At 45.5% G+C, this 16607-nt stretch overlaps 1 protein-coding gene across 1 annotated transcript in view; it reads right to left on the reverse strand.

The window, feature by feature from the left end:
• Positions 1–108: 108 nt before the first annotated feature.
• Positions 109–16607, reverse strand: part of GART (phosphoribosylglycinamide formyltransferase, phosphoribosylglycinamide synthetase, phosphoribosylaminoimidazole synthetase) — a 45460-nt gene continuing 28961 nt past the window's right edge. Inside the window, exons 14-21 of the mRNA XM_068144544.1 lie at positions 15408–15656; positions 14915–15067; positions 12999–13202; positions 12534–12665; positions 11831–11961; positions 10174–10315; positions 3191–3306; positions 109–1476 (exon numbers count right to left, since the gene is read on the reverse strand). Coding sequence (XP_068000645.1) covers positions 1294–1476; positions 3191–3306; positions 10174–10315; positions 11831–11961; positions 12534–12665; positions 12999–13202; positions 14915–15067; positions 15408–15656 — 1310 coding nt within the window. The 3' untranslated portion in view covers positions 109–1293. The remainder of the gene's footprint in view (positions 1477–3190; positions 3307–10173; positions 10316–11830; positions 11962–12533; positions 12666–12998; positions 13203–14914; positions 15068–15407; positions 15657–16607) is intronic.

Here is a 16607-nt window from a genome sequence, read left to right on the forward strand (position 1 = left end):
AAACTGATTAGCAGTTGCTGTACTGGGGACAAAGATTCTGTTTCTTCAACTCTTGCTCCAGTTTAGACCCCTGCTAGAGGAAGTCTAAGGAAAGATTTTGACATTCAATTATTAAACATCATTAGACTTTATTTCAAATCCAAATTGAGATTACGTCAACATAGAAGTACCATGAGGACATCAGTGCACAGAATACAAATCAACTTGCTCTCTGTTAAAGGGGAGCCCTAAAACATACAGAATTAGCTTCAGGCAGGTGTTTCTGGTTTGTGTGGGGGAAAAGTGGATTATTTTAGTCAACACATCAAAATGTTTTCACAAGTATACTAAAACACTTTTTCACGAGAGTTGAGTTGTGCAAAAAAGCTTTCAGTTTTCAGAATGGTAACAGTTACTGTGTTCCCCTTGGTATTGTTCCAAGTGAAAACACTGCTCCAAGAATAAAGGCACTTAATTTCAGCTGAATTTCTGAAGAATGTCTTGCAAGCCAAGAACACATCTTATGTCTCGTCCTAACTCCCTTTCTCCTCATTAAAAAACCCCAACCCAAACAGACACTCAACTCTTGGCTCTGAACAGATCCCTCAGAGGAATTCATCACGTGGGTATACTTGAGGGCCAACGATAGCAGATATTCTGTTTAGTACCTGATGGGCAGCAGGTCCAATATTTGGAATTAGGGGTATGCTCAGAATCTGGGCCAGACAAGATACACCAACATTAAAACAATAACTGTATATGGAAAGGAGTCCATTTTGTTATCTGCAAGAATATTCAGTGTTCTGAGAGGCCAGTTTCTCTTGTTTTGGCTAGAGATTTTCACCAGTAAAAGCTTTTGCTTTTAGCTGTCTCTTCCACTGTACTGGTTTCATTACATTTCCTCACAAACACGTCACAGCACATGACAAGAGAGACCTCTGTTACAGCCTGTATGGTCTGTTTGAGACTAATACTGCAGTTCCTAAGTCAATCTGAGGTGCTCAGATCCCTCTGGAACAAACTGAATGGGTTTTTGTGTGGTAAGAAAGTGACTGAGAACCGAAATGTTGGCCAAGGAAGTGATTATAATCATCACTGAAATGACTGAGTACAGCCCCCTGCCTTAATATTCCCATTTGAGGCTTTCTCTGGATTTGAATCTGTAACCATTTGAGGGAGAACATGCCATGGTAAACTATGTTGAAAACACTTTGTGAAGAAAACACAGGGTGTGTGTTATTAGTCTATGACCTCTGCTTTGATCGGTTAAGGCTCCCCAGCTGTCCCATCTGAGGATGCTTACAGACACTGCTCCTACTTCCAGCAGATCTTGCCAGCTTCCCCCACCTGTACAGCCCCACTGGCGACGAGCTGCAGGGCAGCTGGGAAGGCTCGGTGCTCAGCCTCCTTCACCCTTTCAGACAGGGTCTCCACCGTGTCACCAACCTTAACTGGAACTGCCTCTTGGAAAATGATTGCTCCAGCATCAACTTCCTCCTGTAAAAGCAAAAGCCAGAAAGTCGACATGGCTGAAAGAGGAGAGAGAAGGGGGCCCAGCTGCACAACAGTGTGAGTAATCCACCTGCCCAGGGGATCTGTTTACTGTGTGTTACTACAGGAAACATGAAGTTGGCATAACGTGAGGAGTGCAGAAAAGATGCTGGCACTCACACTGGCCTGTGAGGAACTAACAGAAGCACAGGGTTCAAAGAAAAAGCAGAGGCAGGCAGAACTCCAGCGAGTTACATTTCTGCTGCAGAAATAACAAAAGCCACCTTAACTGTAGACACAATAGGCTACATTGGACAAAACGATGGCATTTCACTTTGGAAGAGTAAATTAGCCAAGGCTTGGCACGGAGACACGCTAGAGGACGCAGCAGATCTTTCTTTTGCATGTTAATGAGGCAGGCCCCTGCTGTTTAGTTGCTGTTTCTCGGTAGGCTGCCACACAGAGAAGAAACCTCAAGTCATATCATGGGGAAAGGCAAGCAATTTTTCCTTCTATCTGGAAAATTAGTTCTTGTCTCTTTTTCCATCCCAAAGAAAGCAAAAATCCTGAGAACAGATTGCAGGAGTAGTGGGAAAGGGGAGGGTAGTCTGAAGAATGCAGCAGAGGAGGGAAGACTAGTTACTGTCAAAGCTGAGAGCTACACAAGATGGAGAGCTGACAAAATCTGCATCTTCCAAGCTGAGAGATTGCTGGGGTTTGTTTTCTTAGTTTTTGACTGACAGAAATTGTTAATTTGTTCTCTGGATTACTTCTTTCACAAATCCAAGCTTCCTGTGTCATTTCCAGTGTTGTGGGATTTTGATTTTTTACATTTATTTCTTCTTCATGAAAGCAACAAATGAGGGTTGTAAGACACAATTCAGTAAGCTCATGCTGAAGATCAATAAAGATTTATGGTTAGCTGAGGCCTCACATTGCTACTCCAGCTGGTGGAAAGCAGCAGTGGGACGCGTAGGGAAGAAGTTAAGTTGGGTAAAGCTTGAACTCCAGCTCATCATTGTTGTCCCTGGAGAAGGAACTGGCAAAGTAAAGCACTGTGTTGTCTAATAATCTTATGATCAAAGGACAAAAGATGATCAAACATGATGGTCTAAGGGCCTTCCAATGTGGCAATGCCAGCGACGAGCAGTGTGAGCAATCTGGCAGTGCAGGCCTAGAGCCTGACATGGTGGTAGGCCATGCTCAGCATAAATGCAGAGCCAGCTAGCAGTGGAGCAAAACAGTGCTGTGCCTGCAGCATGTAACTAAAACAAGGCACTAGTAGCTATAAACATGGGAAGTTATCTTGGGACAACAGGGCATGCACCTGCATCAACAACCTCGTTGTGTCATTAGTAGTTGGACCAATAATCTGTAATAGTGCAATGTGTGGTGACTCATAGGGAACCAGTGAAGCCATGCCAACAAGGCACTCTGAGTTTATGCATGGTGTAGAAGTTCCCTTGCTACACACTCCTGCCTTTCCTGTCTCTTCTTCTTCTACACTTTACTTTACTGTGCTGTACTTGCACTACAGGCCTGCTCCATAGGCCTGCACCTCAGGCCTGCAACACTGGAACAATAAAGGAACAATACGCGATCATACTGGTCAGCCGTATTCATTCCCATCTCCGTCACCCATATTCCAAGAGAGCTCTGAAGTGAAAATTTTAAAACTACCAAATCATAAAGTTAAAGGGAGGGAGGAGAGAGTACTTACAGCTACAAAGTGTACAGTACAGCCTGTGACTCGGACTCCAGCTTGTAACACCAATTTGTGGGCGTTCGCTCCCTTAAAAGAAGGCAGTAGAGACGGGTGGATATTCAGGATTTTCCCTGGAAAATTGTAAGTGAGGTCATTGTCTTTTAGCATTCAGCCATACCAGAGTGTTAAAAGCACAACAGGCAGCAGAGGAACAAAGTGCATTTGTGAATAAAGGTTTTCCACAACTTCTGCACGTGCTTGGTTTGTGATGACACTGACAGATAATCAGCCCAAAGCATTTCAGAATGTCTTACTGCAGAAAAATCCAAGACAGCAATCGGTTAGAATTAATGGCACAAGTAAACCACATTTCTCCAGCCACTGAAAATGATTCATTTTTGGATGTAGCTGTCCTTTCACTCGGCATCTTGTTCTTCTCTTCTTTGATCACCAGAAAAATCCTCTTTCTTACAACCTCAGCACCCAGCAGAAACTTGGTGCAGTTTCAAATGATGTAACGGATCCTCCGTGACAAGGCAAAAATTCTTTAGCCTGAACTTTTCCTCCACACCTGTTTTGGCTTAATAAAAGACAACAGCTGCTCATATAGGAGCCCTTCTCTCTGCCCTTCTGAAAAGCAGCTATTACTTAGTACTTTCCATGTGAAAAGTTGGCTGGGGGATCCTGAAATTGATAATGTAACCTCTAACACTCAGGTGTGCCTGTGGTTATAACCCTGGCAAGCCTGTACCTCCCATTTCCCTTAAAAGAGGAGGCATATGCTTGAGCTCCTACCTAACTGTAAAGTAAGGGAGAGTGACTGCCCATGACCTCAGGGTCTCACCACTACAAGCAACACAGTGGTTTAACCATGAGAAAAACTTTCCTCTGGCAGACGTCCCCTGTGCACTCCTAATAGGTCTGTGACAGCTCCTCCAGCCCATTCTGGGCCGGAGTGAAGTCAAAAGGTGCTTGACAGTCCTGGATCTCTTACATTCAGTATGCACTCTTACAGGATAAAAAAACAAGGGGCCATCGATACTATTTATACCACAGCATGCTACACCCACACCATCTCTGCATGCCTCCTCCTGTTTAGGAAGGCTGAACGTCATCAGGATTCATTGAACACCACCTAAATGCCAAGCAGTGAGACTGAGCTGACCGACATATGCTGGGCAGAGGCAGCAGTGCACCGAAATAGAGGCCTGTGATTTTGTAACTTGAAATGAAGGCCACTTCTGGCAGCACTGTGCCAAACCTGCCTTCTCACTGCAAGAACTCATGCAGATACTGACCTCTGCAACTTAAATAGTGATCCTCAACAGTCTCTCAAACTTGTTTTGTATCTCAGAGCCACCCCTTCATAGGCATCAGCATCTCCCTGCCTGCTGCTTGGACAAAAAAAAACACCAAAGCTATCAGGGACAGTGAGCTGAGCACTGCACTTCTGTTTTGCATTTCCACACTTTCTCATTACAGTGCTGTCAGAAGCTGCTCTGAAGGAATGCACTTTCCTGGTTGCTTGGCTTTGTTTTGTTTTGAATCTGTCCCTTACCTTAACATTCAAATTAGCATTTCAGAGCTCTTAAGCAAGAAAGTTTCACAACGAATTTCACTCTCTGTCCTTGTGACAGTGAGAGAAAGAAAAAGTAACAACTTTTAAGAGAGGAATAACAAGAACTGATCACTCCTGGGTAATTTAGGGCAGTCAGCACCTAGGTGTGGCCGGCGGGGTCAGAATTTTACAGCAGTCTTCTGGCACAGATCTGTGAGCTGAGCTGAACAGAACCTGTGAGCTCACACGAAGGCCTAATTGAAGCATACTCTGGGTCAAAGCTCAGGCAGGTATCTGTTTTCAAGCTCAATACAGTGCTGGACATTTAAACGATGAGTTAACCATCCTGTGCTAAAGAAAGCCTTTTGGTTTTGCTCTCAGGCCATTCATACAGGTAATGCAAACCCTGCATCGTGCAGGGCAATCACCAGAGCTCTGGCCCTATATCAGAGGGAACTAAATTCAACTTTCATTTGCACTAGGGAGTTGGGTTTTTTCTGTCCTCTGGACAGATACTAGGTCTGAAGGGGGTGGGTGAGGCAATCGGTCCCTCTGCAGAGGAAAGAGTAGGGCGCAAGGTAGGGTCAGTTGAGAAGTCAGGAACCCATCTGCGATGCATGTACACCAATGCACGCAGCCTGGGCAACAAGCAAGAGGAGTTGGAGGTTCTAATCCATCAGGGCGACTATGATGTAGTCGCCATCTCAGAAACTTGGTGGGACAGCACCCACGATTGGAGTGCTACACTGGGGGGTTACAGGCTCTTTAGGAGGGACAGGCGAGGGAGAAGAGGAGGAGGGGTGGCTCTGTATATTAGAGAGTCAATCTCTGCCACACAACTTGTGGTGGAAGATGAGGTAGTTGAGAGCCTGTGGGTCAAAATCAGAGGACAACCTAACAAGTCTGACATCCTGATTGGAATCTGTTACAGACCACCCAACCAGGATGAGGCGGCTGATGAGTTGTTCTACAAGCAACTGGAGGCTGTCTCAAGATCATCTGATCTTGTCCTTGTTGGTGACTTCAACCTCCCAGATATCTGCTGGGAACTTAATTCAGCAGGGAGGAGGCAGTCCAGAAGATTCCTGGAGCGAATGGAGGACTGCTTCCTGACACAGCTGTTAAGCGAGCCTACCAGGGGACAGGCTCTGCTTGACCTGCTGTTCTGCAATAGGGAAGGGCTGGTGGGAGATGTGATCGTGGGAGGCTGCCTAGGGTGCAGTGACCACGAGATAGTGAAGTTTTCAATATGCAGGGAGATTGGGAGGAGCACCAACAGAACCTTCACCTTGGACTTCCGAAGGGCGAACTTCAGCCTATTTAAAAAACTTGTCTGCAAAGTCCCCTGGGTACCAGCCCTCATGAACCAAGGGGTTCAGGAGGGTTGGACCTACTTCAAACAGGAGCTCTTGAAGGCACAGGAATTGGCGGTTCCCATGTGCCGGAAGGCAAGCCGGCGGGGAAGGCGACCGGCCTGGATGAGCAAGCAGCTCCTGGAGGATTTAAGGGGGAAGAGGAGGCTGTATCACCTTTGGAAGGAGGGGAAGGCTTCTCGAGGTATGTTCAAGGAAGCTGTTAGATTATGTAGGAATAAAATTAGGGAGGCTAAGGCCCAGCTGGAACTGAAGCTGGCCACCTCAGTCAAAGATAATAAAAAGCATTTTTATAAATATATTAACAATAAGAAGAAGGGCAGGAAGAACCTGAACTCCCTAGTGGACCTGGAGGGGAACACAGTTACTGAGGATGAGGATAAAGCTGAGGTCCTGAACACCTTCTTTGCCTCAATGTTTAACAGCAAGGCAGGAGTTCAGGACGAGTGGTCTCCGGAGCTGGGCGTTGGGGTCGGGGAGCAGAGTAATACCCTGGAAATCCATGAGGAGTTAGTTCGGGACCTGCTGAGCCACTTGGATATCCACAAGTCCATGGGACCAGATGGGATCCATCCTAGGGTGCTGAGAGAGCTGGCGGATGTGCTAGCTAGGCCACTCTCCATCATTTTCCTCCAGTCCTGGCTCACAGGTGAGGTCCCAGATGACTGGAAACTGGCCAACGTGGTCCCCATCCACAAGAAGGGTCGGATGGAGGAACCTGGAAACTACAGGCCGGTCAGCCTGACCTCAGTGCCAGGGAAAGTGATGGAGCAGATTATCCTGGCAGCAATAACTGCACACCTGAAGGATGGCCAAGGGCTCAGGTCCAGCCAACATGGATTCAGGAAGGGCAGATCCTGCCTCTCCAAGCTGATCTCTTTCTATGATCAGGTGACCCGCCTGGTGGATGTGGGGAGGCCTGTGGATGTGGTCTACCTAGACTTCAGCAAGGCCTTTGACACCGTCCCCCACAGCAAACTGCTGACTAAGCTGTCAGCCTGTGGATTGGACCACTACACTCTGTGCTGGGTTAGGAACTGGCTGGAGGGCCGGGCCCAGAGAGTGGTCGTGAACGGTGCCGCATCCAGCTGGAGGCCAGTCACCAGTGGTGTCCCCCAGGGATCAGTGCTGGGCCCTGTCCTCTTCAACATATTCGTTGATGATCTGGATGAAGGGGTAGAGTCAGTCATCAGCAAGTTTGCAGATGACACAAAGTTAGGGGCAGATGTTAGTCAATTAGAGGGTAGAAAGGCTCTGCAGAGGGACCTCGACCGACTGGAAAGATGGGCAGAGTCCAATGGGATGGCTTTCAACAAGTCCAAGTGCCGAGTGCTGCACTTTGGCTATGGCAATCCCATGCAGAGCTATAGGCTGGGGTCGGAGTGGCTGGAGAGCTCCCAGACAGAGAGGGACCTGGGTGTGCTGATCGACAGCCACCTGAATATGAGCCAGCAGTGTGCCCAGGTGGCCAGGAGGGCCAATAGCATTCTGGCCTGCATTAGGAATAGTGTGGCCAGCAGGAGCAGGGAGGTCATAGTGCCCCTGTACTCTGCTCTGGTTAGGCCGCACCTTGAGTACTGTGTCCAGTTCTGGGCTCCTCAGTTTAAGAAGGACATTGAGACACTTGAGCGTGTCCAGAGAAGGGCAACAAGGCTGGTGAGAGGCCTTGAACACAAGCCCTATGAGGAGAGGCTGAGGGAGCTGGGATTGTTTAGCCTGGAGAAGAGGAGGCTCAGGGGTGACCTTATTGCCCTCTACAACTACCTGAAGGGTGGTTGTAGCCAGGAGGGAGTTGGCCTCTTCTCCCAGGCAACCAGCACCAGAACAAGGGGACACAGTCTCAAGCTGCGCCAGGGGAGGTTCAGACTCGAGGTGAGGAGGAAGTTCTTCACCGAGCGAGTCATTCGGCATTGGAATGTGCTGCCCAGGGAGGTGGTTGAGTCATCGACCCTGGAGGCGTTCAAGGGGAGATTGGACGTGGCACTTGGTGCCATGGTCTAGTCATGGGGTCTGCGGTGTCAGGTTGGACTCGATGATCCTCGAGGTCCTTTCCAACCTAAGTGATACTGTGATACTGTGATACTCTACTCAAAATACATCTTTTGCATTGAGGGATTCCTCTCTCCCAACTGCAGCTGTCTACAAACACAGATATTTACATACTTGTCTTCCAGACTCCAACAATCATCTGACTTACTTCAGCTGACAACTTTAATATAAAAGGTGTGGTTTCCCAGGAATGCCTCTTTTGCTCCACTTGAAAAGTAGTTCAGGTGTAAAAGATTTGTGTCACAGACACACCCAGAGGAACACAAAAGTCACCATGTGAGCAATACAGGCCACCCAAAGAGCTGCAATGCAAACACCAATCAGCCTGTAACTGGTGTGAGCAAGAACCAGTTAAAGTAACCGTGGCTGAACCCAAAGCAGAACAAACACTGAGAAGAGCAACTGCCTCCCTGTGATTCAGGACTCTGAAAGAATCAGGAAGAGATAACAAGAGGAATGCAACAACTGGGGGGGAGGGAGAGCAGCAGCCACTGAAGTAGGCAGAGGTGTTAAGCAGCCCCTAACAAAAGACCAGAAAAATGGTAAAAGATGACACTGTGAACACTTTGGACAAACAAGAGCTGAATCTGCCTGTGAAACCTGGTACCCTTGGATGCAGACAGCTCCTGGGATGTCTGACCAGAAAACTGGCAAGGTCTTGTTAAGAGGAACTGCCTACTGCCACCCAGATTTGCTGGTTTATAAGCAGCCAAAGTAGCTCATCCCTTAAGGGAAGGAATTCTCATTGCCTGGATGCTCTCCTCTTCCCAACCAACACCTACTGTTTAGGCAAAAATTAGCTCTGCACTTTGTGTCTACAGACATCTGAAGTCTTCACAGCCTTGTTTTAAAACATTTTTCTACTGAATCAAAGGATACAGGACCTGCATTTGCCCTTGGCTTCCATAAACCTCTGGGGAAATTATCTTTTCAGTGACAACCAGTGATAGGACAAGGCAACAGGTGCAAGCTGGGACATAGGAGGTTCCATGTAAATGTAAGGAAAAAACTTCTTCACTGTGAGGGTGACAGAGCACTGGAACAGGCTGCCCGGAGCGGTTGTGGAGTCTGCTTCACTGGAGACATTCAAACCTGCCTGGATGTGTTCCTGTGTGACCTGTTCTAGGTGGTCCTGCTCTGGCAGGGGGGTTGAACCAGATGATCTTTCCAGGTCCCTTCCAACCTCTCGTACTGAGCCAGCAGTGTGCCCAGGTGGCCAAGAGGGCCAATGGCATCCTGGCCTGCATTAGGAATAGTGTGGCCAGCCGGAGCAGGGAGGTCATTGTGCCCCTGTACTCTGCTTTGGTTAGGCCACACCTTGAGTCCTGTGTCCAGTTCTGGGCCCCTCAGTTTAAGAAGGACATTGAAACACTTGAACGTGTCCAGAGAAGGGCAACAAGGCTGGGGAGAGGCCTTGAGCACAAGTCCTGTGAGGAGAGGCTGAGGGAGCTGGGATTGTTTAGCCTGGAGAAGAGGAGGCTCAGGGGAGACCTCATTGCCCTCTACAACTACCTGAAGGGTGGTTGTGGCTGGGAAGGGGTTGGTCTCTTCTCCCAGGCAACCAGCACCAGAACAAGGGGACACAGTCTCAAGCTGCACCAGGGGAAGTTTAGGCTCGAGGTGAGGAGGAAGTTCTTCACCGAGCAAGTCATTCGTCATTGGAATGTGCTGCCCAGGGAGGTGGTGGAGTCACCGTCCCTGGAGGTGTTCAAGAGGGGATTGGACGTGGCACTTGGTGCCATGGTCTAGTCATGGGGTCTGTGGTGATAGGTTGGACTCGATGATCCTCGAGGTCCTTTCCAACCTAAGTTATACTGTGTGATACTGTGGTACTCTGTGCTTCTGTAAATAAAACCCTGCCTTTCTCATCCTTTTCCTTCCAAGATGGGAAGAGCCTAGTTTCCTGCAAACCCAGAATTAATTTGGTCTCTTTTCTGTATTTTTCTAATTTTCTTTTCCTGAGGATAAGCTATAAAACCACTTATGTTTAAATGCATACACCACTGTGCTGTGCTTACCTTCCCATTTTTTGACAAAAGGACCTGACAGTATTCTCATAAATCCAGCCAGGCAGATCAGTTCCACTGAGAATTCCTGAAGGACTTTGTCAACTGCACTGTCAAATGCAGTGCGGCTTTCATACAGTGTATGGTCAATAACCTGTGGTAACCCAAAAGACAAAGACATACAGATGTGGTGTTAATTTACTCTAAAAGCCCTAAGAGCACAACGAAATGGTACCCTGGAGTAGTAAAAAAAAAACAACAACCAAACGACCCAAAAGTAAATCTCCACCTGTGGCTTGAGCAGAGTGCGCACCCACAGCAAGAGCAGCTCACAAACACATGCAGCTAACACCCAGACCTGCAGTCTTTATTCACACAAAGCAATCACCAGAACAGCCAAGAAATTTGGGGGTTTTTAGGCCCCAGCATTCTGACACAATTTGACAACCCACAAACAGACATCATTAGGATAGCCTGAAGTTTTACAATGATTTGTAAAGTGAGTGAACTCACTTTAAGGCCTCTGATAGTTTTAAGCAGTTGAACCTTGTCAAAAGTTCTATCACAAAACCTTGAAGGAAAGGCTAATCACAACCTCATGAAACAGCCCCTAGTGTATAAGGTCAACGTGCTTGAGTTATGTATTTTCCATCCAGGATACATCCCCCTAATTTAAGCAGGAAGAAGGCAGTGCTACATAACTTAAAACATCCATGGTCTTTTAAACAGAGGTACCTTTTAATCCCTATCAAATTTACTATGGGAGTTATGAAAACCCAGAACTTGTTGGCTGAAAAGGTGGCAGAGGTCACTAGATATAGAGCCCAGCTCAACACTGAGCTGAACTCTGCCAGCAACTACCAGGTAATAACCAGCACACCACGTACTCAGCAGTGCCTCTGTTTCACCACTCACTCTCCATCTCAGCCACTGAAACCATCAGCTCCCCCAGACTATATAGTTTTCCTTTATTAGATGTTTATTCTCCCCTTGCATACTATGGATATATTTCACTTGTGATCTTTGTGTACTCCCAAGTAAGAGACAGCAGTGCTAACACTCAGATCCTGGTACTATCTGAAGTTGGTAACAAAGCTTGCACTGAGCTCTATGTCTGTGGAAAGTGACTGTAAAGTGCTCCTCAGAACAGTAGCATTTCACACCTGTAGAACAAATTACTTCACAAAGGATAAAGAAATGCAGTGCTGGATCTGTAAGGGAAGCACAGTTTGCTTGGAATATCCCAGAGAGCCTGAGGAATACCCAGGGAGTCAGTGAAAACTTGACCTATTTGATTCAACTGAATTACCATGCCTCATTAGCATAGAATTTAAAAAATGAATTCAGATAAAACAGATTGTCACTTTAATGCAAATACAGCTCAATAAATGCTAAAGTTTAAACTGTAACTGTGAAGGGCTTTTTCGGCTGGTTTAATGACTGTTCTCCAGAACATCAGGATTGCTGGCAGGATCTCTTGAGAAGGAGAAAAGTAAGCATTCTGCTTTCCATGTTAGGTAGCTTGCCCAAGGGCACGAGTTGAGGAGAGACTGAAAAAAACAAAAGCTAAGGCTTCCTAGTGAAATAGTGAAAGCCACTATCTCATAGTATCTTCCTGCTATAGTCAGAGATAAGGGTATCTGATGTTAGAAAGATGAGGAACACTTACCCTTGTAGGAATACCAGCTCTTTCAGCTTTCCTTAACCCTTCCACACCAGCTTTGTTAGAAACAACAAGCACTATTTGTGCAAAACTGGTTTGCTTCTTTGTGCTATTTATGAGGGCTTCCAGGTTTGTGCCTATGAGTGGGAAAATAATTCATGAGTTGTTCCTGCAGACTAAATACAGTTAACAGCTAGAAGTGGGGCTTAAGTAAGCAGCAGTGTGGGCGAGACCCAGTCCAAACCCCGCTGACGTTAACAATAATCCTCTTTTAATTGATCATACTGGGAACTGAATTCAACAGCTGGAGGCTCCAGGGCTTTTACTACCAATTACATTTGTAAACTGCAATTTATGGAATTGGAATGATGGTCTACATCTTAACAAGTGAGAATAATGAAAGCACTAGGAGTGTCTACATAGCAAGAAGAAATTCTGCTGCTGTCCCTATAGTGTAATGCAGTGGGTGCTTGAATCTAGAGATGTGCAGAGGTTGTAGACAAAATGAACAGTCAGTTTGCAGCAGAGGTGAAAGACCGTTCTGCCTGTGATTGAAATTAATCCAAGGGCAAAACTCTGTTACTGAAAGCCTATTAGAAGCCTATCAGAGCCTCCATGGAGAACTGCAAGGACTTCAGAGATTTTAAACCTGCTGAAGTTCCTTTCTCAAGAGTCCATTTTACACTGTAGTAAAGAACATAACTCTCACCTGTTCCAGAGATAAGGACAGCAACCTTCACTTTGTTTGTTTGGATTTTGCCTTGGATATGGCTGTGCACAGAGAGTGACCTATTTGCTTGCAAGGCTTGAAGCAAATTATGGACTTTAACATGGTCAGAGCCTGAATACATACAACAAGAAAAAAAAAAACCCAAAACACCACAATAAAATTACACATAAATAATGGGAGAAGAGAGCAGAAAAGCAGCACGGCAAGGGATTAATGACATTACTGTACTTCTCATTATTTATTTATAGCCCTGGTGACATCTGACATTGCTAAGCACGTGTTCTGTGACTAAGACTGAAGTCATGAGAACTGCCATTTTAATACCCTTTACAAAAAAAGCCATGGAGGTGTCAGTTAAAGAGATTTCCAACTACCCTCCATGGAGCCTCACCAGCTAAGGGATTTAGCTCTGCTTTTTTTGAAGGAAAATTAAAATTTAACAACCTTTTTGTAGGGAGACAACTTTGCCAATCAGCCAGGCTGTCTCGTGTCTCTGTATGTCCTTAAGGACCTGCTGAGCCAGCTCCTTCTGAACTACCAGGACAGCACCGATCCCGCAGTTAAAGGTCCGTGTCATTTCGTCCTCAGACAGGTTCCCTTCTTTATGGAGCCAGCAAAAGATTTCAGGAATCTTCCAGGTAAGAGCATCTGAAGAGAAAAATACCAGTGAAGAGTGGAAAGCACTACCAACAGACAAATACTGGAATTATCTGAGCATTAAGAGCAAAGATCTGGATGGACCACACAAAGACCCACAGCAGCATTAGCTTCAGTGAAATTGGCTTGCATGCACAGAAATTTTCCTTCATTACTGAGTAAGACTTGAGGGTAAAAGAAGCATCACTCTGGGAGGTAATCAATCACACTGCTTGCCTGCAATCTGTTAATCAGTAATTAAAAACAGGCTCTGAGGCAGTCTTTGGAAAATCCTCCTCTTGAAGGTGACAACCCTGCTTCTAGAGAAACTATTGTACCAGAACTATAGCCCTAAAAACCATCAAAGCCTCAATTCCTGCCCTCAATTCCAACAAGGTAAGGATGACCTCCAGCAGCATCAGAACTGCTTCTGGACAAGCCACTGTAAAAGAACTCCAAAGACAGTGTAAGTTTCTTTCTTGTCTTGTTGCCTTTAAAATGGTATTATCCCTACTCATATACCTGGCTGTCCACTGGGGAAAAGTGAAAGAATGATTTGCATGCAGTTCTTGAGTGCAAAACTCAGCATCAGTTCCTTTATTTTATTCTACAACACAATGGACATTGCACATAGCAAGTCATTTACTTTTCCATACTCCACCTTTCCTGCAGGTGAAAAACTCTTTCTAGCATACCTGTTGAGATGGTGGTGAGGCTTATTTAAGGTAGGTTGAGGAGCATGAGAGGTACTTGAGCTGGTCACCTTACCTGAATGCTAATTCAAGACTTAGTGAGTCTCATTTCATTAGCAATAATTTTCTAGGTTATTGAAAATGGTGACAGTTCACTTTGGATCACTTTGAAAGTAGTTTTATTTTTGCAGGGATGGATAGGATTTCCTAAAAAATCCAACCCAAAACACCATCAGGGGAAGTGAATTCAGTGGGAAGCAGCCTTGAGATGACCAAGTGTTTTGACTGGCTCTGGTTCAGGCACAAGGAGAAATTCAGAAACAATGAAGAAAAAAAGCAAGCATTTCCAGATAGGCAACTCTAGCTCTTACTGTCCAAGTCAGCTTGGATGGCCCCACATACACAGGCTTCCACACCAGTCCATATCAACATGAAGATGTTTCCATAACATGCTGGTTTCGGCTGGGATGGAGTTAGTTGTCTTCATTATATCTAGTATGTTTTAGATTTGTGCTGAAAACAGTGTTGATTTCATGGGGATGTTTTAGCTGTTGCTGAGCAGTGTTTATCCAGAGACAAGGCTTCTGCTTCTCACACCACCCCACCACTGAGCAGGATGGGGATGCACAAGTTGGGAGGGGACACAACTAGGATAGCTGACCTGAGCTGACCAAAGGGATATTTCATACCATATGATGTCATGCTCAGCATATAAAGCAAGGGAAAGAAGGAAGGGGGCACATTCAGAGTGATGCCATTTGTCTTCCTAAGTAACTCCTGGGCATGATGTAGTCCTGGAAATACCTGTACACCTGGCTGATGATGGGAAGTGGTGAATGAGCTCCTTTTGCTTGTGTGCATGGCTTTTGCTTTGTCTATTAAACTGCCCTTATCTCAACCAACCAGTTTTCTCACTTTCGTCCTTCTGATGCTCTCCCCCATCTCACCACACTGGAGTGAGCAAACAGCTGTGTGTGGCTTACTTGCCAGCTAGTATTAGACTACAACACATAGCTTTTCTTTTTATCTCACCTAAAATGACACCAAAGGACTCTGGGAGAACTCTGGGGATGTTTTCCAGCAAGCCCCCTCCAGTGATGTGGGCATAGGCTTTCACATGGCCGGAGCGAAGGACAGGCAACAGAGTCTTGCTGTAGATTTTAGTTGGGGTTAACAACAGATCTCCTGCAGATGAAAGAGGATGAAAGATGATGAATTACAGCAAGGAATGAAATGTTCATCAATAAAAAGGTGAGTAAATCTCAAAATATTAATTTGCTGGACACTTACAAGCATTTACTAGATAAAACCACACCCCACCCCCCCTTAAATTTCTTTCCTGCATATGTGATTCATAGAATCATAGAATCAATAGGGTTGGAAAAGGCATGTTAAAGGATGCAGTAATATTTTAGTGGTTTAGAAAAGTTACAAAAGTAAAGGCACAGACAAAACAACACTTATGTGACATTTGACTATTCAGAAGTTTAAGTCCTAATACAAGAAAGTGCTTTGCAAGTGGTACCTAATGTCTGGTCACCAGAGGTACCAACTGGAGAAGAGAAATCCAGCGATGACTTTTCCACAATCTTCCTTACAAGGCTGTACCCATTGCTATGAACCCCAGAAGAAGCTACTCCAATAACCACATCTCCATCAGTAATTCTCTCCAGCTGGGGCAGCATCTGCCCTCGCTCCACTGCACCAACAGCAAAGCCAGCCAGGTCGTACTCCCCAGGCGGATACATGCCTGGCATTTCAGCAGTTTCTCCACCTGTTGAGACCAATAAAAAGAGAGGGATCCAAATGTCAGAACTCATTTGGTCCAGAAAGGGAAACTTGATGTGTTTGATACAGCAAATGAGCATTTACTGCACAGTCTAAAGTTTTCTAAACAAGCATCTTCATGCTAGCCCCCCATATCAGGGAGAAACTCTCCCAGCTGTCCACACAGCCATCTCATTTTCCTCCTTCAAACTCCTCTGCTGGTTACAATGTCTACAAGAAGAAAAACTTGACAATGATGATGTTGCCATGATATTATGACCTCTGCTCAACATGCTAACCTAGAGTACAGTCTTGTTTTGCTTTTGCACACATCAGGACTTGTTCAATAAAAAAATTATTCTGTTTCCAGAAAGTGTCCCTGAAGAGGATCCAAATACACCTGAATGGCAGTGGAAGCTCAGTGCCTGACACCACTCAATCCTAGAGTCTCTGGAAGCCTTTCCAGGTTTCTACATTACATTACTATAACCAACTTTAAAATCAAGGTTCCTTTGCTTAGATACATCTGTTTAAATCTATAATTAATGTTTGTGCAAACCCATGCATGTAGAAAAGCTTTTCAGTACCTCACCATCAAGCGGTGTGACAAATTAAAGGTGGTTGAGCTGAATATTCAGCTCTTGCAGAAATGCAAGGTAGCAATTTAAGAACATGCTTCAAATGGAAACTTTCTGAGATGACAGTATACAAAGACAGCTTTACACGCAATGTACATGCACAGTGAAATGAGTGTGTGAAGCAGGACACCAAACTGAAATTGATTTCAATGATCCAGGCTATGAAAAAGCATTTCCTCTTTAGGTTCAAAGTTACTGCATCATCTCTGTCCCTTCTCTTCCAAAAGTGCCAGAAATGTGCAGAAGAAATCAGGGTTGTTAATACATTCACATTTATTTCTATGCAGTACAAAAAGATATTTGCAAACCAGCTAACAATT

This window comes from Melanerpes formicivorus, unplaced genomic scaffold, assembly GCF_026170545.1.
Source record: "Melanerpes formicivorus ecotype bairdi unplaced genomic scaffold, bMelFor1.0.p_v2 SCAF_11, whole genome shotgun sequence".
In the NCBI taxonomy this organism is placed as follows: domain Eukaryota; kingdom Metazoa; phylum Chordata; class Aves; order Piciformes; family Picidae; genus Melanerpes; species Melanerpes formicivorus.